General features: G+C 38.0%; 1 protein-coding gene across 5 annotated transcripts in view; it reads left to right on the forward strand.

The window, feature by feature from the left end:
- LOC126851118 (mucin-17-like) overlaps nt 1-24,323 on the forward strand; it is a 191,536-nt gene that overhangs the window by 108,983 nt on the left and 58,230 nt on the right. For 4 of the 5 annotated variants that reach the window (XM_050594746.1, XM_050594749.1, XM_050594747.1 and 1 more), the window contains exon 2: nt 19,691-19,814. In XM_050594746.1, the coding sequence (XP_050450703.1) occupies nt 19,691-19,814 (124 nt within the window). Of the gene's footprint in view, nt 1-2,951; nt 3,039-19,690; nt 19,815-24,323 lie in introns of all 5 variants that reach the window. The other variant, XM_050594750.1, reaches the window with a different exon arrangement.

Genomic DNA, 24,323 nt, shown 5'->3' on the forward strand with positions numbered 1-24,323 from the left:
TCAAAACTGAAAAGAGATAATTTTTAAATCACGATGACCTCCTCTTAAATCAATGACACACCGTGAATATATATATATATATATATATATATATATATATATATATATATCGCGCAATAAAACTATTTAAATAACCGCAAGCATCCACTACGGCGACTGCTCGTAAAAACAGTAACACGGGATTCCACTATATGTCTCTGAGAAGAACGATCAGTGGCAGTAATTTCGAGGAATCAGTGATACACGTCTCGGCGGTTAGACATTTGCGAGGAAGCCGGAGAATAAAGAGGGAGAGAAGTTGAGACCAGAACAAGCAGAATGTCTCGTCGGTGACGAGGAACGGAGGAGAAAGAGATCGGACGGACAACGGACGGTCGTCGAACAAAGGCGTTGCTATTTTCGTATGAACGCCGTAGAAGGTCGTCTCTCATTGAGCCAAAAATAAAAGGAGAGAGAGAGAGAGAGACAAGTGAGAGGAAAAGAGGAGACATTGGTAGCGGACGATGATGACAGTATGTCTTACCTGGCGCGGATCGTCGTTCGACATCGAACAGACCGGAGCACGAAGAGTTAGACCCTTAATTCGACAGGCGACTGGATCGAAAGAGAGAACCGAGGAAGAGAGAAAGCGACTCGGCTTTGTCTTGTCGAGGGGGCCTTAATGAGCCCCCAGAATATGACATTCCTCGACTCGGACTCTTTCCGTTATGCATCACGGCTCGATACCCATCAATAAAGCGATTAATGCGTGCTGTGAGTAGACTGTTCGTGTTTTCTTTGAAGAAGATATCATGAAGAAAGATATAGATGTCTATTGAACAAATAATACACTCATAAAAAATTAATTAATACTTTAAACTTTAATATTTAATTTTAAGCTTTGTAAAGTCAATTAAATCATAGTAAACATGAATTTTTTAATTTGAAATTTAATTTTCTCAATTTTTTTTTTTCACTTTTGAAATGCAACTTATTTTTGCGATAATATTGAAGCAATTTTATTATGTATTATTTTGATTTTCTTTAGAATTATATACTTTTATATCAGAATAAATGCTACGTATGTTTACTTGCGAATATATCTGGAAATAATTGGAAATAATTCTAGTGAAACGAGACATTGACGTTAACTTCCCGATCGCAAGTTATATCCCTTCAGACGAAGAAGTTTGCTCGTGACTGACTCGAACTTTCCTGATTCGATCTGACCACGCGTCGTATCCGTGCGTGTACCGATAAGTTAACAGCGATTGCTGCGACGCGGGAATGGCGAGGATCCGGCAATGAGAAAGCAAAGAGTGACAGAGTGGCGAGAGGGGAAGAAAGGGAGAAAATGAGAGAAAAAGAGAGAAATGAAAAAGAAGGCGGAAGAACAAAAAAGGGGAAGTACCGGCGCAGTTGCATTCATTTACTTTCCCTGCCGGCATGAGTCACACTTGAAAGGGTCTAATCTCACGCGATCGCGTCGTGTCCGGTGACCCCCGGTCGCCTTGGTCGCCTCCGCCCTCCCTCCTCTCCTTCCACGAAGACTTCCCATCAGACGGCGGCCCCCCCTTTCGTTACACGCATTTAAATGACGCTGCTTTACATTTTTCTTTCCCAATATTGTGTTTTTATTTGTTGGCTATCGTCGCCGCCGATCTCTTCCTGACCTCGATAGCGCGCCTCATTTATCCCGAACGTGTCACCCTGCGTTTTCGCGTGTGGACTGACTTGGCGAACAACAATGCGGGATGCATTTCTGCCTGGTAGCGGTTTTTTCACTATCGGATTTGTTATCAAATTCTTTTTTCTTGAACGCCTTTGTCTGTGGTTAAAGCGGAATATGATTTAACTTTAATACGTGATAATGACAATTTATTAATTCTCAAAAAAAATGATGATTTGATTATTTGTCACATTCATATAATAATCAAATCATGAATATATATGAAAATGACTATTTTTTATCATTTATTATCTTTCAATATTGAATGCAAGAATTTCAGAAAGAAACTAAAAATCGAAATTTTATTATTTCCAATTTATTTTCTCGAAACATTATTTATGCAGGTATTAAGAAGCATTATTTTGATATGCTTATATCCGATAAATTATCTGTGAATGAACCGAATCATACTTTATTAGATGCATTCCGAACGTGGAATAAATAGTCTAGGAGTTTCCCCGATCCTGTTTGTAACTTTGTTTACGATCAGGCAATATCGTTTCATTCCGGGCTCTCTTTACGCACCGGCGATCGGTGTGCGTGTACTCAGGTCTATCCGTACGCCGGAGATACCTATCCCTTGGTACGAAATGCCGAACGGAAGTTACGTAATTAATGTCTTTTACCATGCTTTTTTTTGCGAAACTATCCCTTCGCCGAGCCACCACCCTCGCGCTAGCAGACGACGATCCAGGTGAATCGTCGATATCCCTAGCCGCTCTCTGCGTCGACCTGTTTCTTGGATCGCGCTCGATTTCACGGTCGTAGATTGTTCGAGCGATAGCAGAAATTATTGGCCTCGCTAAAGATTGTAATATGTAACGCGAAAGAGAAATTGGAGCTTACTACTTTGCGGATGATATTTTTTTTATTAACTATATTAAATTTTTTATAAAACATTTTAATAAAATTGTTATAGAGAATTTTTAATAGAAATTAACAAGATCAAAGAAATATCTCACAAAATAAAATTTTTAAAATTATATTTTTTATATGATAGTATAACTTAATACATTTGGATAATTTAAAAAATATTAATTTACGAGAGAAAACTATTTACAAATTATCGCAACATTCTTGTGAAATAATATTCTTCATAGTTAATTGAATCAATTGATCATACAAGTTGCGTTTTACAGTATATATGCAATGTTATTAGTAGCGTGCCTCTCTTTAATTTTTCCCCCCGTTTCGGACGATTGATTGCCCTATTAAATTGTTTCTTCGTTTTCCTGTGTTCCAGGTAAGAAGTTAATATGTGCGCTCGAACGTATAGCAAAGTGAAACGCTTGCAGGACGACCTGATGCGATTGTCGTTTGATGGGAAAAGGTAATCGCGTATAATTGTATAGGTTTGATGGCGGAAAAGAAAAAAAAAATGATGGATCGGTTACAGCTACCTTGCGTTATATATAGAGCTGCCTTGCGACTCGACACAACTTTGGATTGAATCTAATCCGATTTCAATCACAAACAGTGAAGCTTAGACGCTCTCCGATGCCCGCTGGCGGTTCTGCAAAATTATTTACCTCGTGTCTACGTTGTGTAGCGTGGTGCGGTGATCTCGCAAGTACATTTCCGATCAATTCAATCTTTCAAGATGTATATTTAAAATTTTATAATCGATAAGGTAGAGAAAGAGCTTTTTGTGCCGAGATGTTTATTTAAAATTTATTCCATTAGATATATATCGCGGTAAAGCATCTATTAATATCAATTTCGAGCAACTAATATCAATCAATGTTGCGTACACGAGATATCGATGAACAGCCGCGGTTTGAGCAAGCCGGATCGGCTGCGAGTTACATCACCTGATACAGTCGTGCAATTGCGACAGTAATGTAATATCGTGGCTACGATGGTAATAGTAGTAGTAGTTGTAATAACGATGGCGATGGCGATAGTGGCGGTGGTGGCATTGAACGTGTCGACGGGGTATGTACCAGGGGTACGTTTCCTGTCCATTTTAATTGGGTTATTAACGGGTGCGAGTGTTTCCTGTGACAAACACGGGGCCCTCTTTTGCAGCTGCCACCTCGTCAACGCCGCCCGTGCCACTGCCGGAAACCAATCTGTTCCGTTTGTCTTTCGTTCCTCGCGCTGGTGAGGATATAAATATGCATCGTGCTACTTAAAATTGCGTCGAAAAAAAAGTTATCTCTGATAGAAGAGAAAAGGGAAATCGTCGGGTGTATTCTCAGGGAATAAAGAGAGAGAGAGAGAGAGAGAGAGAGAGAGAGAATTTGGAGAGCGACGAGCTGTCGATGGGCGACAGCTTTTGCAAAATTTATTAACCGCCATTGCATCGGTAATCCATACTTCGTGTAACGGTGCTCATTATTGAGTGAGTAGCCGCGATATCGTATTAGTACAGCATTAATACGCTTAATACGCTGTCGAATGTTAATGGGACGATAGGAAGGGATTAATTCATACTGTTTGCAGATACGCCGTACATAATTAACACATTGCGCATCTCAACATACATAATTTCAATTAACTTCCATGAGGCGTGTATTGATTGTATTAACATATCAATCAATTGTCATTATATTACAATGGATTTGGCTAAGGGCGATTTGGGTTTTTGGCATAACGATGAGATAAATATTGGGCTACGTGCGGAGGTCGATTTAATAATCTGTTCAAGATTATTTCTTTTTATTTATAAGAAATTATGAAAAAAAGTATAATGGAAATAATGATAATTGTCGCAAAATGCGTTATTGGAAGAACGAACGAATCGATGGTGGATTTTTGTTTTTGCTTCCTGTCACTATGACGACAACGGTGGTAGTTGTCATATTTCGTGCAACTGGCACGTCATTCGACTGGAAACTCGCGCACCGGCGTTTAACCGAAGTCTTAAGGGGCACATGGATAAGCGTGCTGCATAGCGCGTTGCATAGCCGCGTATGCACCGCGAACGATGCATATTCCATGAAACGACGTGCATATTTACGAGCGGCTGTTCTGTGGGATTCACGGGTACAACTTTACAACGCTTTCGGGAAAGAGTGGGAAGGTACAATTATCATCGTGCGAAAAAAAACCGAAGATATCGCACTGATATAATTGCTTGTCAAAATTGAGAGACGAAGCACATTCTATTTTATATTCTTTTTTTTAAACCTTTTTTTGTATGAAAAAGAAAATTTTTTTATAAGATTTATATTTTTTTTTATAAAAGGATATTATTTGACGTGCCATGAACCAAGTAGTAATTATTTTTCGGCTTTTTTGACACTTAATAAGATCTATATACATATATGTTTATTTTGTATGAGGAATCATATAAATTTCTGTATTGATTGTAATATAATTAGTGTATTATTAGTTTTTACTATTATACAAAATTACAATTATTAATGCTTACAATTTATTATATTATAAATTAATTTGCCATATTAAAATTGTAATTATTAACTTTGAAAATTGGCACGAATTAGGAAAGATAGCGTAGATAATGTGAAACGATACGGTATTTGATAATTACATGAAGACAAAGAATCATAGCGTAGCAACATTAAAGGATCAAAAATAAAATTTCTCGTTATCGCACTTGGATATACGATTAAACGTGTCGGTATAAAAATTGCCGTGATTCTCTCTTCCGGGAAGATCTCTTCTTCTCTTTCACTTTTTTTTTTTTCATTTATTTCACCAGTCGAGTCTCGCGAAATTTAGGTCAATTAAAATGCGCTTACTCGTGGATTTACCGGCACACAACAACACGTGCGCGCGGAATCATTACGATGCATGGACGTCAGAGAAAACGGTATAAAAAAAGGAGTTAGAAAGGGAGGGAGGGAGAGAGAGAAGGAGAGGAAAGTACAAACAAGTCATCCGGTGAAACGACGTTATTAAAAGTGGCTAATTGCCCTGCTTTATTATTGCCGGGTACAGCTGGATGGGCGAGAGAGGCTGTTTTTCATTCGTCGGAGTTAATTAATGATCGACGTAGGGAAAAAAGAACTTACGAGGCACTCGACGCACTCGTTAAAACGTTTTATCGTTATGGATGCTTGCGGAGCAAACGCTGTCGAGTGTTCGCTCGGAGTATTATCCTTGGATGTACATCAATGCAAACTACATAACAGGGAATCTGTGGAAACTTATGTAACGTTTCCCATCGTATTATTCCGTTTCGATACATTTCGATTCATTTTTATATTAAAAATACAGCTTTATAGATGTTTTACTAAACTTTTTAAACTTTATTTTTTTCCTTGAAATTTTTTATTTTTAAATATGTATTTATCTTTAAATATGTATTTATTTTTAAATATGTATTTATTTTTAAATATGTTTATAAAATATAAAAATCGAATTTATATATATATATATTATATTTAGAACCGTATTAAAACCTATCTAAGGTAAGCTATCTAAACTCGAGCTTATAGATCAGCTAAAATGAACTTTATACTCGTAGATGATATCGCGCGCTTGTTAAACAAAATATTCCCCTATTCGGCGCACGATTACCTTCAAGATTGCCCCGACGGGCTTCGTGAAACTGAAAAAGTAATCTCTCACGCATAATAGTTCGCACATGCGAGCCCTCTCGAAATTTGCAAACACGTAACGATGTAAAAGCGGCTTGGCGTTGCATGCAAGCGCCTGTTACGTGCAACACGGGTCGCTCGATAAGGGAGCACGACCCGTTATCATCGATCATCGTTAACTCGCTAACAATTAGCCCCGCCTCGCATGATCGTATGTCTTGCCGTGATATTCTCGTAATTCTCGCGATGATTACCTTTAAATGCTTAATTTCAATATTCTTACGCAATACTTATGCGAATTATCTATTTACGCATCCTTCGTGCTTGCACGGAAACAAAGCGATTATAGTTTTCTATTATTATTGTGTTTCTCGCCGTCTCTTCTCGTTATGTAATAATTGCTCGATTTGAATAATTGCGAGTTGTCTTGGTATTTTCGCTGCTTGAGAATATTGAAATATATAATTTCTTCCACACATATAGTGTAATAATTTTTCTTTCTAATCATCTTATATGAAACTGTATGGTGATAATTGAGAGAATAATAGCAATTTGTACGGATGTAATGGGAAGTTATGTTTTGCACAATTATTGATTTATTATCCTCATGCATGCACACATAAATCATGAATGGAAATATGTGATAATAAAAAAAAAAAATATTAAAATAATAATTGGCATGCACATGAAATTTCAATAATTATGCAAATTTGTCACTTTTTTCTTATATGGATGATGAGTGTCTTAATCGTATAAATGTATCAGAATGATGCTTGTAATCTGAAGCATATAAATTTACAATAGCACACTCGTATGTAGACATGATGTCATGTATCGGCTTTGCTTATTTGCGGTAGACACATAATTACTAGGCATTCAAGGCTAACTTGACTGTTATTTCTGTGTGATTTTTAAGAGAATCATGCTTGACAAATTATCATTATACGCCACCTGTTCTAATCCGTCATTGTTCTTCGTTTTATATTTGAGGAATATTACGACTCATGATGCACATTCATTATCTCATACGAAACAAATTTGTAATTAAAGTAATACACACAAACACACTCTTAGTCACGCACCGCGGAAATTAATTTCTCTTCAAAGAAAAGTCGGGAAAAATAATATGACGTGATACTATGTATTTGAAAAACCGCTCGCGATGCTACTTGTAGCTCGTAAAACCTTCGTAAATTACATTTCAGTTAGAAATATATGCATGCCGACTGATAAAAACGCGAAGTGAAATTGAACATTCCGTTGATTACCTCTCTTGAGGAATGTACACTCGAAGTGAATGCGAGCGCAGAGTTATAATCGCTAAAACAAGTTAGAAGCGCGCACGCTAAAATATGCAGATCGCAAAATGCTTTATACCGACGGCGCGTTACAGAGTATAACGGATAGCCGCCGGTGCGCCATATTCAAGAGATGTTGCGTCTGTTAATCGCGCGCTCGTGAATTAATTAGAGTGATGCAGTATGGAAGATATATTGACAGCGACTATCGTGCAATTTATCCCCTTCTTACTAATCATCTCAGCCACACATTCGCGCCGCCGATGCTTCTCGCCATCGATTCACAGAATTAGTCTCGGACATGGATCCCACAATTAAGTATGATTGCAGGTATATCGGGACAGGTAGCTCACGTTGCAACATTTTGCAAAGTCGTTCAGAAATATAATAAAAAATATGGTAAAAAAAAAATATTGATATTTGATAATTATAGAATATTTTGATTCGGGAATGTCAGATATAATAGAATGCATATAATCTCTGGATTACATCATCATTTTAAAGTTTTAGGGACATTAATTTTCTCTTGTTTAATAAATTGTTTATTTTTTTTAAGGAATTTAATATTTTTCTTTTTTACTCTAAAATGCTTTGTAGATCCTACGTATAATATGTTTCATCCGAGCAATTCAATCCTGAATGTAGTTTATTAAATGGGTTAAATTGGCGTGATGTGCATAGATTGTGAATTGCAGTTTGTTCGCGCTTAATGGAAAATTCGTTTTATGTTACGCCAGTACTAGTTATGATATGGCCGATTTCGATAAGCGACTCACTCCGGAACGGGTTTCCATTCGACGTTTGTGCGCGATTACGCGCCTGTACGAACTCGTGCATGTGTACAGAACGCATGCGTGCCGAGTATATATATATGTGTGTATATCCATAAGGGCGCTACTAGTTTATCACGGCGTTTAATTTATCGGTGAGCGCGTTATCGGGCACCGTGAGCAACAATTTGCCGGCGCGTCGTTCTGCTGTTAATCGAAATGTAATCGTGGACAACAATAATCGAGAGACGCGAAACTTGACGAGGAGGACGGGTAGGTGCCGTCCCACGCTGAAATTGCGGGATGTTTCATTAACGTACCTCTTGCGCCCACGCAGTAATTAGAATTATTTTTGTACACGTGTGGTGTTTGTAGGATCGCGATTACACTGAAACAAATATATGATGCTACTCGAGTAATTATACTGTAATAACACTGTTCGGTTATTAAAATGCTGGATTAAACGTCGCATCTCATATCGAGAAGATTAAAAATTTATAATCGAAAAATATTTTTAAAAGTTAAGTTTGAGAAAGGAAAAAAAAAAAAAAAAAAAAAGAAAAGATTGTATTATTTGTGAGCTTATACATTTAAAAATGGGACAAATTGATTATGCTTTTGCTAATTCATTAAAAAAACTGTATTCGTCTTATTAATCTTTTTCTACAGTTTTACAAAATTCTAAATAACTATCTACGATGAAAGTATATGTTTTATGAGAGTTCTGAATCTCGTCGAGTTTTACGTTAAAATAATTCTCACAATCGAGGACATAATCGAAGCAAGATATCCGAGAAAAGTAGGACGGCGATAAAAAGTCCGGAGGGTCTTCATCTCCTTCCTCCGTATATTGCCTCATTACGGCGTCATAACGCAGAAACCATAATGCACCGTCGGCAAATGAGCGGTTAACCCCGATTTAGCGAGCGCTTGCGCGGCTGCCTAGCGCTAAATAATAAATCAATAATGCAAGCTAATAATACGCGGAGTCATGGGATTTACCGGGACGTACAGATGGTGATCCTCCGACTCGGGACCGAAAGAGAGAGAGAGAGAGAGAGAGAGGGAGGGAGGGAGGGAGGCAAACTAGAGGAGAGGTACGTCGACTCCTCGCATTCGCCATATGCTGCTGTTGCCGCTGCTGCTACCTGCCTTCGATAATAATTATACCCCCGCTTCTCGTAACCCCTATAAGCCGCCATCCACCCCTCACGACTACAGACGTAAATTATGTTGCGCTGGCGAAGCGTCTCGGGAGACAGCCGCTTCGCGAATAAGCTCCGCTGATCATTACGCGAAATTAGCGATGTTGTGCGATTCTGTGCCATTTCAGTTCCGTTGCCAGCTTTGGGAAGTAAATTACGAGATGATTCCAAAGCATCCTTATCAAAGCGAGACGCGTAAACTTCCAAAACCAGATCATCCAAGTCGTAAAGATGACGAAAAAAAGACATATATCTTTTTTATTATAATTTCGATTTATTTTTTATAGTAACAATTCAATACTTTTTAAGGCTCTCTTTATTATAAAGTATAGTTTTATTATCTACATTAATATATGAAACATTTTTAGTCAGTGAGTTTTATTTCTCATTTAAATGCGCTTTAATGACGAAAAAAAAATACAATGATTTGATGCAATTATTTCGTATGATTACTAAGTAAAGTGAGAGGAACGTAATTTTTTTATCTCAGTTATATGTATAATTATATTCGCTCGTTTACGTTTGTCAGCTGCTCATCCTCTCATGTGTTTAATGATGCTGCATTGCTACAGTATCCCTGGAGAGCGGTATTTTACAGACAAAAGCTCATCGGTCGTTACGTGAATTAGTGAAGTGTGATGCCTCGCGATTATCCACTTTGCTCTCGTTGTTCCATTCGTTGTTCATTGACGATCGCAAATATAGTTTGAGTATAGCAAGTATGTAATTGAAAATATGTAACGTTGATATTTTTTTTCTTTACGGCTTTGTTGCTGTTTTTTTTTTTTTTGTCAACACCCAGAAATAATCAAACATTTTTCTCGTTTCTTCATACAAATCTTTTATGTATTAGTTACAGATTTTTATCCGTCATACATGCGCAAGGAGAGTTTAATTTGCATCATTTTTGAAAACTCAATAGCTAGTTAATTAACTGGTATAATATTATGTTCAAATCTTATAAATATCCTTTATCTTTTTGAGCCTTTCGCCTTTCAACGTGAGAACAATCGGCAGGTTCTGTGAATGGTAGCAAAGTATACGAAGTAGTTTAAAACACAACAACTCTTTCAGAAACATTTTTCAGAGAAACAATTTCCCTTGGAGATAATAAATACTTAAAAACAGCCACATATAAGTATATTTCTTCTTGATAGAATATTGGCGTAGAATACAAAGACTAGAATACATCAAATTATGTCGCAAATGGATGCATATTGCATCTTGTTGCGGTGTACTCTGATGCATATTGGCGTATTTTGGCATGCTGCGGTCAACGTATATACGAGTCGATTTATCAACAGTTAATTTACGCGTGTATATATAAAGGGAAGAGAGGACGAATAATGAGACCGTAGCGTTGATATAACTTCACTGTTTTAGCGAGATAGAATTTCACAAACTGAACGCGATATCTCGCTCGTTGGATATTCTCGCATCGGTACGTCTCTTTACTTAGAAAGCGATTCCATAGTCATTTGTCGGCGTTGCAAGCAAGCGTACGGTGTTTTTATATCTCGAGCGATTGATAAGCTCCTTGCGGAACAACAGAGTCCCTCGCGGTCTAGAGACCGCGGTGTGCCGGAGACCACCTGGGACCATGGTCGTAAAGTTGGCAGTAAGCCTTGTTTATTGTCTACGGGGGGTCGGGAAAAGATCTCTTTTATTTGAGGAATGAGTTTTGAGAAAGTAAGGGAAATTCCATTTACTCGTGAATAAATAACGAGCGCGCGTGCGGCGCGAATCCCTATCGGAGTTCGCGGGACAGGCGTCTTAAATAATTTTTCCGCGGAATAAAACGCTCCGCCGCGTCGTGATAAATAAGTTTACTGCAATGGGACAATTTTACGGGGCGCGTACTCTACTGCCGCGATAACTTTGCCCGTACGTCTTCGGTATAGTGATCAGACATACGGAACTGGTGCGAGAAGTAACTTTGCGGCGTAGCTTCGCGACAGAGATCGTCTACGACATCTGTCTATAGCTGAAAAGGTAGGTTCGTCGCCGTCGTGAACGCTAAAATTATCGGCGCGCATGAATTTTGTAATTCGTTGCAATCGCTCGGCGGTGACGTACAAGTCTGAAAAGACAAACATAAAGTTCGCGCAACTATCTATAAATCGTCGTGAACTGTTAGACGGAGTCGCCGGTTCACCTGAAGAGTCGCAATCGCGCAATTGCCGAGCTGCAATTTGCGGGTATAGTCGATTGGTTTGCGCGATCGATCGTTCGTACATCTATGTCCTCGTTCGCGCTCTGATCATTTATAAAATTACATTTTCAATACACAATTGCGAACGTTCTCGGTTAATCGAATTGATTTATTTGAACGAATAAAATATTTCTCAAATATTTATTTAGAAATTAAAGTGTTATCGACATGAGCTTTTAATTTATTTACATAATAATGTACCGTTTCTGTAATAAATCAGTAAAATCAAATAAAAAAGAAAGATACATTTTCAAATAATTTCTGATCGCATTTCGATTGCATTTCACGAATTGTCTACACTCTTTCGTATTTAATGTATATGAAAGATTGATAGTAGATACAAGATTATTTTTTTTTTCCAGGTTCAATGGCCGTAGTAACGAATGCATATGACTGTGCAAACTTATTTAAGTACATTTACGATAATCATCGTAAAAGTCGTTTTGTCGTTTTGAAATTTGCTGCGTTGTCATGATAACCTTATCTGTATGTATATTATCACGGTTACCATATGTACATTGACAAAACTCATTGCAAATGCGAAGCTACTATACCGAGCAAAGAAAGTATACGGCATTTTTACTCGTTACGTGCAACGAATATTTTAATAATGATTTTCAGCATAATGTATGCTTACATGTGTTATCACTTAACTGGATATACATAGAGAATGAGAAAGAGAAAGAAAGAAGAGGGAGGAAGGAAAGAGGGAGGAAGAGGGACTTGTATAAATATTTGTTGCTTTATATTTCAATAAATCGTTGAATACATCCAGCTGAATTATTTATCAATTATTTAATACTATTTTTTAATAGTATTTCTAATAATTATTTAATAATTATTTAATAGTATTTTTTTTGTAAGATTGATGCATCTGTATGCCGCGTAACTGCATATGTAAAGTAAACTTTTTACCGCAAAAAGAGCAATAGGTCGCGCGCAGCCATTCGTTTGAATAAATAATGATTTGAGATAATCATCTTAGCATATCGACATATTAGGCGCGAATGATTGTAAATGCATCGTTGAAATATATACGCGGTCACGTGTAATGAAAGCCATGCTTATTTATACGTTGCGACTCGGTGAAAGCAATAATTTTGAGCGAGGGGAATCGCTCGCTCCGGGAATCGCGGAATTTCGGCCGATCCGCGGCGATTTCGACGCGCCCGCGAGACCGCTTTCGTATTCTGCGCACAAGACGATTATCCGGTCGTGCAATTTATGCCGGCAAATGACTGCAATCTGCGCTCGATTCAACTTGTGAAACAATTCTCTCCTTCTCTCCTCTTCGACCTCGACTTTCGAATCTCTTATCCCCCTCGTTCCCCTTCCCACCCTCTCCGCTTCGTTCGGTTCACTCGCATGCAGAAAAGTGCAAAACACCCGGAGGAAACGAGCGATTCGTGATCGGACGCCGTTAACGTTTCACTTTTCGTGGTCGAAAATTATTTGCTCCCCCAGCTATGTACTATAAGGCCTGTACGTTCTTTCGATAATATCATATCGCTGATTTGCCCGCGGATAGAAATTGTTTTTTGAACCGTGAAGAACACCGTCACAAATAGATCATTGATAAACAGTTCGAGGATGCGATAATACAGCCCTGACATAGGACGGCATTGAATTATGCGAAAAAAGAATTACGTTAAAACAATATAATCTCGACGAGTTTCGATATTAATTTTTGAGAAATAGAAATTGTTTCCAAGAATTTATATGCTTTAAAAAGAAATTAGTATATTTTAAAAATAATAAATTTTTTCATAAAAATTTATATTTTTTTTTCTACAAATGACAGTTTCATGATTATGCATATAATTGGTTTGTTTAGAAATAATTTCATAAATTAATTTTTTCGATATTTTGATAGGTAAAGATTTATATGGCATTGAGCATTTTTATAACCGAAGAAACTGCGAAAAATTGAAATGCTAACGAAACAAGATTAATCAAAGTATTTATCACGTTACCACATTTGGCGCATTAAATTCTTGGCTGCTTTTATTATTGAATGGGACATTTAAATCTCGATGCCAGCGTTAGCAATGTCATTAAGGCACATCGTTTAATATCCTATAATTATTTAGGCTGCATAACGTATCACACATGCGTCATATATAGGATATCGCATTTCAGCGGAATTTAATGAACGTTACGATCGATCGAGAGTACCAACGTTGTTGCGCGATCGTAGTCGCGATTTCGGAGAGCAAAACGCTGCTGCCGAGCATGCATGAATGATGTTGCGAATCGATTATCGATTTTGGCTACGGCAGTAACGCAGAACACCACTCAACACCGACGATCTTGTGAATTGATTATTGATTTCGATGGCGTAGCAGAACATCATACTCGGGTAGCGCGGCACGAACAGCGTTACGGATCGGTTATTGATTTTGATCGTAGTCGCATGATTTGGTCTAAAACGCGAGCACGCCGATTAATTGCTTCTCTCTCTGTCTCGCATACATACACACACACACACACGCGCACACAAGGCCGCTGATAAAGCGACGCGAAATATAATTACTCAGCTTAACGTGTTGTAAGTGCGGATGATGGAACCGAATTAATTTGAAATCGTTTCTCTCGTTTCGCCGCGATTAATATTAATATTGTGCTTTTGCGCACATTATATTTGTGACCGCTTTGTGCACGGTCCATTATTCGCAATAATTAATATCCATTTTTCTCGATGCGATTATTAAAAACAAACATTCCATTGATTGTGCGTTGAAACATGTGCGATCAAATAAAACTATATTCTTACATTGTGCAATAATTCTTATGTTATTATTATTGGAGATCAATAGAATTTAATATATAATGTCTCTTTTTCCCTCCAAAATATATTCAGATATTCCAGCCAAACGATGTAATTTTCTTCGCATACATCGTTATCGCGACGAGCCCGAAACATCGCACGACGCTTATCGGGACGATTTAAATTTTCATCTCACATTCGACGACGCGTGTAGATACGCAATCACGCACTCGCGCAACCCCGCGCGTTAACGAAGTACGTAGATACCGTCGACGAACGTTACAGGGTAGTTTCGCTTTATATAGTTAATCGCTCTTTATCGAGCCAGTCGGCCGCAGTTTCCGCTGTCATAAATTATCGCTGTCATAAATTTCGATCCCCAATCGGTAATTATCGGACCGCCGAGCCATCCGTCGGAACGGGTTTGGAATTACGAGCCAATTCCAACAATTGGCGTTTCGGTCTATATCTCTATCGTGCGACGGATTATTGTTACCGGGAGGCGACTTCTCTCGACGATTTACTGTGCACGGTGACCTTCGTTCGAGCCACACGCGTAGAGCACGCGACGATTAACAATTTTGGGCGTTTCGTGAATTTCCTATTACCGTTCCTATTGCCGTTCCTATTGCCGTCACGCTTATCCGCCGCGCGCGGATCATACGCAATTGCGGTAACTGCGAGTTCGGCGATAATAGCTGCGCGGCGGATTGAATCGCACGGCTGCATTGTTAACGCGAATTATAATTGCAGCGAGTCTCGCTGCATTTTCAATATTCTCTTTCTCTCTCCGCCGTGATGCATCCTCTTGTGCATTTAATAGCGCAAATGCGGGCTACGAGAAGCGCGTTAAAATCTCGATAATAATTCATGTTTGCGAGCAAATGTTTTGAATGCAACATAATTATGCGAGATTAACGCGATACGTTATAAGTTTGTTTTATAAATGCTCTCGAAATGTGTCGTTTGCTGATTTTTGTTAATTTATCAAATAACAGCAATGACTATGTTTATTTATTATTCGTGCAATTTCTGTATATTAGTATAAAAAAATATATTTCCTACTTTACACACGTATACATTTATTATATTCCTCTAAGAATTTGATGCCATTTGCAGAATGATGGATAAAGGATAGACACGATAAACGGTAAATAAGGATTGCATTTGCTGTTTTTCACGATCAATGTCGAAATTGATATGTATCTGCGCGTGTCTAACGGGTGGACACAATTAAGCGTGCGTGCAGCTTACTGCGAGCGTTTGCATTTCGCTCACGCGAAAGGTAAAATGCATGCTCATAGATTATAGATAAGTACAGTTCAGGCGCCAACATCATTTTCAGCTTTGAAAAGCATAATCAGTCAGATGAGAGAATCTGACCATTGTAGCTATGCTTTATTAGCTATATTATTATTACTATTTGTTTATGCATCTAAGAATTAAAAATTATTAATAAAACATTATAAACAAGAACGGAAATTATTTTAGTGATTAAATAAATAATCAGAGAATATAAAAAAACGAAAGAAAAACCGGGATAGAAATTTGACTAATTTTGTAATTTGATTAATCAAATTAATATTTGGTTAAACTAGGTTTGTTTGCTCAAACGATAATTTTATTTATTTTATAAATTTTTTTAATCCCATAATTTTACCATTGGATTTTTTTCAAGATTGATTGCGAATGTCCAGAAATGTTGTTTGTTAATTAAGAAATTTATTTTGTTGCGCAACAAAATTATTAATTTACCGTAAAAATGGCGGTCGTTTGCGACATCGCAGGACAATCCCGAGAAAGCTCCCCTCATAATTGCGCGTTTGTTGTCTTTGGAAGTGATGTTAGTCCACGCTAATGATATTTCAGTTATAACGCGTAAGCACGCGCCTCTTTAGCTGCTGGCAATTGGCGCGTCCCCGTAAACGAGTCTACTTATCTCGGGGCTGATTTACCTCCCTCGCAGCACGTCGCCGCAACACTGCTTTTTGTTGGCAGGATGAGCAATGGCTCGAAACGGACGGGAACAGCTTGTTAATTAACTCAATTAAATTGTCAGATATTATTTTCGTTCTGCCACTATTCCCGCGCACCTCTTATCTCCGTAATATTTCCGTAATGGAGGATGGGTCGTTATCCTCGAGCGTGTCGTAAATTAAAATAATCCCAGTGTACTTTGTTATATAATTTTTGTCGCGGTTCCAAACTCACCTCATGTGCACCTGCTGCTACGAGAGACAATTAGAGCGGGATGACGGACACTTATCGCGTTTCCGAAAAGTACCGCACCAGATGTTTAGATCGTTCTCGAAAACAAGAATAATTACGCGATTTTGCAGTAACGGTCGGCGGAAAGTGGCGGAAAAAGGGACGGGGCGCGAAGAGACGGGGGAGGAAAAGCTGACACCGAGTTTCGAACGGGGCGCGGTGGTTACGTGCTTTACGAGGACAAGCGGCTTAACCGACCCAGCCTGCGGACATAATTCATCCGGCGTAACATGGTGTCTCTCTACTCCGTTACCGGCGTTCCAACGCACTTTGCGTGGAATCAGGAGAGGAAGTCTGCCTGCCCTTATTTATGGTACAGTCGCCCGCGCCAGCGACTGTACATTCAGATTCGGTCGTCTCACCGCGAAATACGGAAAATGGCCTTTGCCAAAGCGTAGAAGCGTTACCGCATTATTTACGAGATAGAGACCACGTTTAGCGGGTAACACCGAAATCTGCGCAACCGTGTTCGTTCGGAGTTTATTTTCTTAATGGTCGTGCGAACTTAGTTTTGGATTGCGGCGCGCTTTACACGTCTACGATACTTGTGTGTAAACGACGCGTTTAAAAGCGAGTCTCACGATAAAAATGCTCAATCTTACTTATATATATTTCGAATTTCTAGGCGTAACCAATCTCTAAGAAAATCTTTTCGCAATACGAATTCAAATTTCTAAAGTATTTATAAACTTTACAACGCCTTTTGTTATTAATCAAAAATTGAATTATTAGTTTTACACTGATTTTTCTCACTTTTTTTACTACAGTTTTTTTTTTGTTTTCCAGAAAGTTTGCTATAGCGAAGAAGCAATTTGCAATATTGACAACAATTGAAATATTGGTTTGGAGAAAGATGTTAATTCTTAGATAACTTGAGTCAAGTGAAAATATAAACTTTATTATTCGCAAACTCTTTTGTCTTATACATACATAGGACAGACAGGGAAGGCGGTCTCGCGTGAACAAATCGAATCCGGCGCAAATTAGCGGTAGAGTAGGTTTACGAGAATCCGTCTTGTTGTCACGAGAAATAATTGCCGTGGAGCATTCCCGAGGACGAAAGGGAGAGTTTCGTCTTTTCCCGCGGGGTTATAATACCGGAGACGAGGCGCCCGCGGTTATTAGTTTAGGAAGCTGCAAAGTACCCCGAAACAAAGTCTTTTCTCTTCGTCTCTCCACCGGGTAATCAATATACAGACGACGATCCCTGCCTTGTTTTACCTTGTCAGTTTAGCCCGAGCCATCGGCGAGAATCCTCGCTTACTTGTTTTGTTCGTTCCAGGCGTTTGGAATAGCCGGCAGAGAGAGCGAGAGAAAGGGAAGACAAGCAGTATCTTTAGCTAATAAACCATCCCTTTCCGCTTTCTTCCCGTTCTTCTTCTTCTTACAGAGGGACGGTTCACCAAATTATAATTCGCCTACCTCGTGTTTCTTCCCTGAAACGCTCTTAAGCTTGATCGCTTTTCATCACGAAGCCGATTACGCGAATAGCATCCTCGGATATTTTTTGCTGACAATAACCTCGAATATTTTTTTTCTGTGGATCCCTCTCATTTAATATAGTTACAATTGAATCGTCTGTAATTAGCAAGAAAGTACCGCTTATGAAGAAATGGTTGATGATATTGGAGACAATTTTTAAAAATTTATTTATTTGATATATTGAGAGAAAGAAGCGTCACACACACTAGAGAAGGAAGCGATAAAAAATGCATCAGTCTTTTATAAATAGGGAGAAATAATTACTATTTGCGTTATAGATTCTTGAAATAAAATATGCAGGGTGTTGCTAGTCAAGTTAGAGAAACTTTAGGATCTTATAGGAAATTGAATTTGGAATAAAAAGTTCCTGTAAACATAGGTCCAGAAAGGTTTCGTTAAAAAGTTACAACTAATAAACATCAAAAAATCATGTTTATTTGATGATTTTTAAAAATATTCCTTTATTTGAAAAAAGTAATGAAATAAATCTGATAGTTAATTAAATAACAAACTAAATTACATTATTTTAATTTACGTAATTCTGATAAAGCGTTTAAAAGAAAATAAGCTCAAAACAACGACAAAAAGAGAAACTGTGAAAACAAACTTTCGAATGTCTTTATATAAACACTACACACATACATTTATAGCCTTCGTAGATCACATAGGCACTTTTGTTTACATGTTTTGTTTTCTAACATGAATATTCAGAATCGGAATTGTTCAAAATAATGTCCCTGTTAAGTAATGCGAGTTATAACTTTTTAACGAAGCGTTTCTAGACCAATTTACAGGAACTTTTTTTGTACCAAATTCCTACAAGATCCTAAAGTTTCTCTAACCTGACCTAAAACACACGGTATAGGGTAAACGTGTGATTTTTCTTGAATTGTTTTTTTGCGGAATTTAATAAGCATGTTTATCGTAGCGTAACATCTGATGCGTTTCGAACTTTCCGGTAATTTTTGCATATGTCTGGTGAACATCTGCCTCGATTAAGCAGTTTAACCTATAATTTATTCCATCGGCAATGGTCGGATGCTCGCAATTTACGCTTTAAATTGAAATGTAGAATTATCTGGCGGTGCATTGGATTTCCGATTGAGGAGTTCAGAGCGAGAGTGCGTATATGTGCGTAATTTGTGAGGTCTAAATCTCTCAATTATATAAAATCTTACAAATTATATCTCTACGTCTGCTGCTGTTTTAAACCTTTTAATTTTATTATGCTTTGTATATATATTCTTGATAATCTTGTAATCTTTAATCACGCGCTTACGCAACTAATAAGTTGATAATAAATGGAAATGTAGTCGCGTTGGTATTACAAGAAAAAGGAACGACCAAGATGCGTTCGCTAATCTCGGCAAATATTGCGTAATTTTACGTCGCATCATATTTTTCTTTGCGCGTTATTAAATCGCGGCGGGAGAGAGGTAGAGAGAATAATTCTGTTTATTTCTCCATTTTAGTCCAAGCAGTACGGCGCTGGGTTCGCTGGATCAATTGAAGGAGTATCTAACAACAGTGGGAACCTGCAAATGCGGTCTCGAGTGCCCGCTCAGACCTGAACAGGTCTTCAACTTTGATCCCAAGGTAAGTGGAAAATTGGACAATCTTTTTTCTTTTTCAAGTTTTGTTTTATTTCTCCGAAGGAAAAATATGTTTTTAAAGAAATGTAATAAAATAAGAGATTATTTTCTATTTAAATATAATATTATATATGTATATTATTAAATTGTTAAAATATTTATATTTCTTAACTAGAATCATATATAAATGCAAAAGCTTTCTAATCCTGATGAAAAAAATTCATTTTACATATTTATTAAATCTTAAAACGAATATCATACAATTGAAGAGGAAATGAGTGCTTCCTTATATTTTTTTACTTCCAAGATACATGAAATGCGTGACAATCAAGCGGTTAAAATTTTACTCAATTTCACATCTCAATTACATTTTCATTCTGCGGTTGACGCGCGATGCTCCTATCGCAATCGGCATCGAGAGAAATCTTCACAATTGTATATTGACAGTCAGTCAATATACACATAATCAATCTGTTACATGAAGAAACCGATATGCAAACGCACGCTGTGGCCAGATTATTGCATAGACAGACGGTGGCACATTTAATCGGTGAAACGCTCATTATACTTTATACTTTTATCGTTTGTATCATGGGGAGAGTTATTCTGACGTGTCTCACCATGGCAAAAGTTTACAGAGTACATACAACCTGTATATAGTTACGCATCTGTGAAAGCGTGAGCGTTAATCACGCTTAATCGCGGTGGCGATTAGACGCCGTTTATTTATTTATCTTTTATGTGCTCGTAATTGGCGCGCGCTTTTCGTATATACAATCCCGTGGAGGACTTACCGGGAATAAAATATCGCCATTGTGCGTGCAGACAATGATCTCTTCCCGACATGTATCGCGTCGCTGTCAATTTTATCTTTTTTTCGAATCTTTTTTTCGAAATTGGCAAGTGTTACTCTTTCTCGCGACAATTAAAAAGATTATTTCCCATGATCAAACGAAAGGGCTAATTAAGTATTGTTATAACCGAAGTGTGCCGATGCAAATCTGAGAAGAAATCTTATTTCTGAAATAAATTTGCAATTGATTTAATGAGCAAATGAATATTAATATAATCTAGATAATATATTAATCGGTATCGGTATCTTTGCCTGCATCACGTGGGGGATCGATTCCCTAGAAATACCCACACCATTGTTAAGGTTTATATATATATTATATAATCGACGTTCGGCTGAAAAACTGAAAAAAGGACTAACTTACATTAGCTATAAAATATTATCACGTAGTTTTTGCTATCTTTTTCACAAAAGCTTGCTTGTAAAAAGTGAGCGTTTAATGTTGCATTAAAAGCGAAAAATAGAAGCAACAAAACTGATGGGACATTGACTGTGCTACTTTTCTGAAAATAGTTTTAATAATTATATTATATATATATATATATATATATATATATATATATATATATATATATATATGCGAGGTTTAAAATTAATTACGGACATTAATAATAAGGCAAGCTTTATATAATCCTTGTTTACTGCCTAAAAATAACACGATGCCTTAGAAATTTATCATGTCCAACAACGGTATCTTATTAAGCGCTATCATTTCCTGGCGATCTAAAGTTCTCTCGATTCGATTAAAGACTGCTTTCTCTTTCTCTCTCACTTTCGTTTCAAATTCACAGAAACGACGATGAATCATGTCACCGTGAAAACCGTTTCGGAAAATCGTACTTCTCACGAAACATCGCCGCGAACAAAGCGTTGATCGGGCGCTATTTCTGTCGCACGGCTGCGCGAAAATACGTAATTTTTCTCACTTCCGCTATTTAGATATTTATGGTACATTCACGAGAGCTAGGCGGCACGTATCTCGACCCGCGCCAACGATCTCGAAGAAATATCGCGATTGTGCGTGGCAACGATCGCGGCTTATTAAGAAATATCGCGCACCGGGCACATCGTTCTTTCGAAACGAAAAAGTACGCGTCGTTGTTAAAAGAAAGAGGCAGTGTCGTGTATATTTGTTTACGACGATAAACCGATAGTTTCCTGATATCTAAACTTTATCAACGGAACGATAATCGAATCGCGGCGATCGGTTAATTATAGTCGCGCCTCCAATTCCGCGAGATTAATTTACGAGTACTGATGTTGGGAAGATGGGGAAGAGGAGAGGGAAGGATATAATAATAAGGTTAATTTCGTGCCGGGTTTCCGCACACATAAATTAAAGATTCAGGAAAATACTGGACACGTCGCACTCGCTCGGTAGATAGCAGGAGGAGACGACATTTCTGAAGAGAGATAGAAGACACTCATCAGTTTTGCTTAATTATTCCGGTAGCATGCGACGATGTACGAGGAAAACGTATAATTATCCGTGCACCTGCTTGCTAACCACTCACTCAGTCGCTGCTGCTTGCCGCTCTATATGCACCCGGTGCATCGTCGTGCGTTAATACGTTTCCTAATTAAAGTTTATCGTGTTTCACTGATCTGAGGAGAGAGAGAGACTCCACCGCGATCCGGTCCACCGTGTCGACGACATAACGATCAACATGCTAATTAATAATCATTTACATATCTCTAATTCTTTTGCAATATGAATACGCATTAGCTTTATCTTATGGATATAATTTATAATTATCGTTGACATTTCTCGTTGCTATTATGTACGTGAATCACGTGAATTCTTCGAAAAGTGAGGAATGTGAGAGCGATAATTTCGCTAATCGTTAGATATAACCGATAATCATTGTCATTATGTCCTGATTAATGAACAAAAAAAAAATATATATATATATAAGAGAGAATACAAAAATATATAAATAATGAGATTTATTTAAATTTAAATAAAATTTTTATTCTTAGAATGTACATATCTCAATTGTTTAAAAAGTTTAAAATAACATGGCACGATTATACTGAGATATGTTAGACATATTTCTACGAATACCTCTCACGCGAGCAAAACAGATTATCTTTTGGCATTCTTCGAGGAATAGAAGATATCGTGGCATCTACAATGCAAACTCGTCTGGACAATAGCACTCGAGAGTACCCCATCTCGAACAAGAAGAGACGTCTCTGGTGAAGAAGTATGCGGTTTGTCGAGTGAAATCGGCACGGTGCCCGGGCACTTTGCGCCGCATCTCGAAATGCATCTCGCGTTCATTCGCGACAGTCAGCCTCTCGAATCGCGACACGCGGCGAACACAGCGACACGAGATTATTATGGTAATCGAGCAGCGTTACTCATGACCCCATCACCCACGCCGTGTGTTTTTTGCTAACATCTCAATGCAAATCGGACAGTTGAAATGCTCGGACGTGTATTAAGTAACTCTTATAGAGCAAATAAAGATTATATATTCGGGAAAATACAAGTTACGATTATATTTTTCTCACGTAAGAAATTATATTTTATTATTTTACATCTTTTTATTTTTAAGATACTAATTTTCGATCATTGAATATGATTTTATATTGATGTCTAAATTTTCTACTTATTAATTTTCTTATTGTCAGAGTAATATATAAACAATATAATATAAATCAGTTAAATAAATAAATAATAATATATAAATCGGTTTCATCATCTCTCACACATATGTACATAATAAATATATAGTTTTTTAATTGTTTATGTACAATACTGTACAATACTAAAATTTCGTAAATAATGGGCAGATACAAAACGTTTTAATACGGACCTGACGCAGGCCAGGTAATATCAGAACACGCCGCGATAATGGATCGGCTTCGCGATATACGTGGCTTGATATAACGTCTTTCTCAGGCGACTCGCTCCTGAGGCGCATTTACGAGCAACGCACACGTTTACGCGCGTGTCCGTGAGTATCTCCACCTGCATTAATCAGGCACCGTAACTATCGGCTCGATCTCTCACGGTCTATACCATCTGCCGGAGACAGCAGCCTTAACGTCTCTCTACGGACCTTTGATTTGGCTCGATTCTTTATCGCCCCCGCGCTACCGGCGCGGCCAGCCAGCCCGGTTCCCTTCTTTCTGCCTTTTCTCCCGATGCTCCTTTTGTAACTGCCGACGTTTCCGCCTATTGTTGCGCATACAACGGCGCGAGAAATCGTCGATGCGGGGAATGATTCCTCCGGTTTCCCGCCGCCGTATCCTTCGAAATGCTATCGCATAAACGGGCATCGTGTCCGTGAACTCGTCGCGAGGTACAGTACTTCTCTGTGGATACATTTTTTTGGAGATTGCAAGACTTTCGAAAGAGTATTTAATGCTAACACACACAAAGTTTTATTTGATCTAATCAAATAGACATAATGGGCGTGAAATAGATGAAGAAGGGCTGCGTGTAGCGATATAATTCTCCGCGAGTGGTATAATTAACACGCGAAATAAATTACGCTCCCCTTATTACCATCGGGGCGTAATGGCATTTCGGCACTTAGAAGTCAGTATGAAGTTCCTGTTTGTCGTGAGTCTATCCCGTGTCTGTGTTCCGAGGCGTTAGTTTATGAAGTTGTTGCTATCCATTATCGCTTTCAGGAACGGCAGGATGTG

The sequence above is a fragment of the Cataglyphis hispanica genome, chromosome 7 (assembly GCF_021464435.1).
Source record: "Cataglyphis hispanica isolate Lineage 1 chromosome 7, ULB_Chis1_1.0, whole genome shotgun sequence".
In the NCBI taxonomy this organism is placed as follows: Eukaryota; Metazoa; Arthropoda; class Insecta; order Hymenoptera; family Formicidae; genus Cataglyphis; species Cataglyphis hispanica.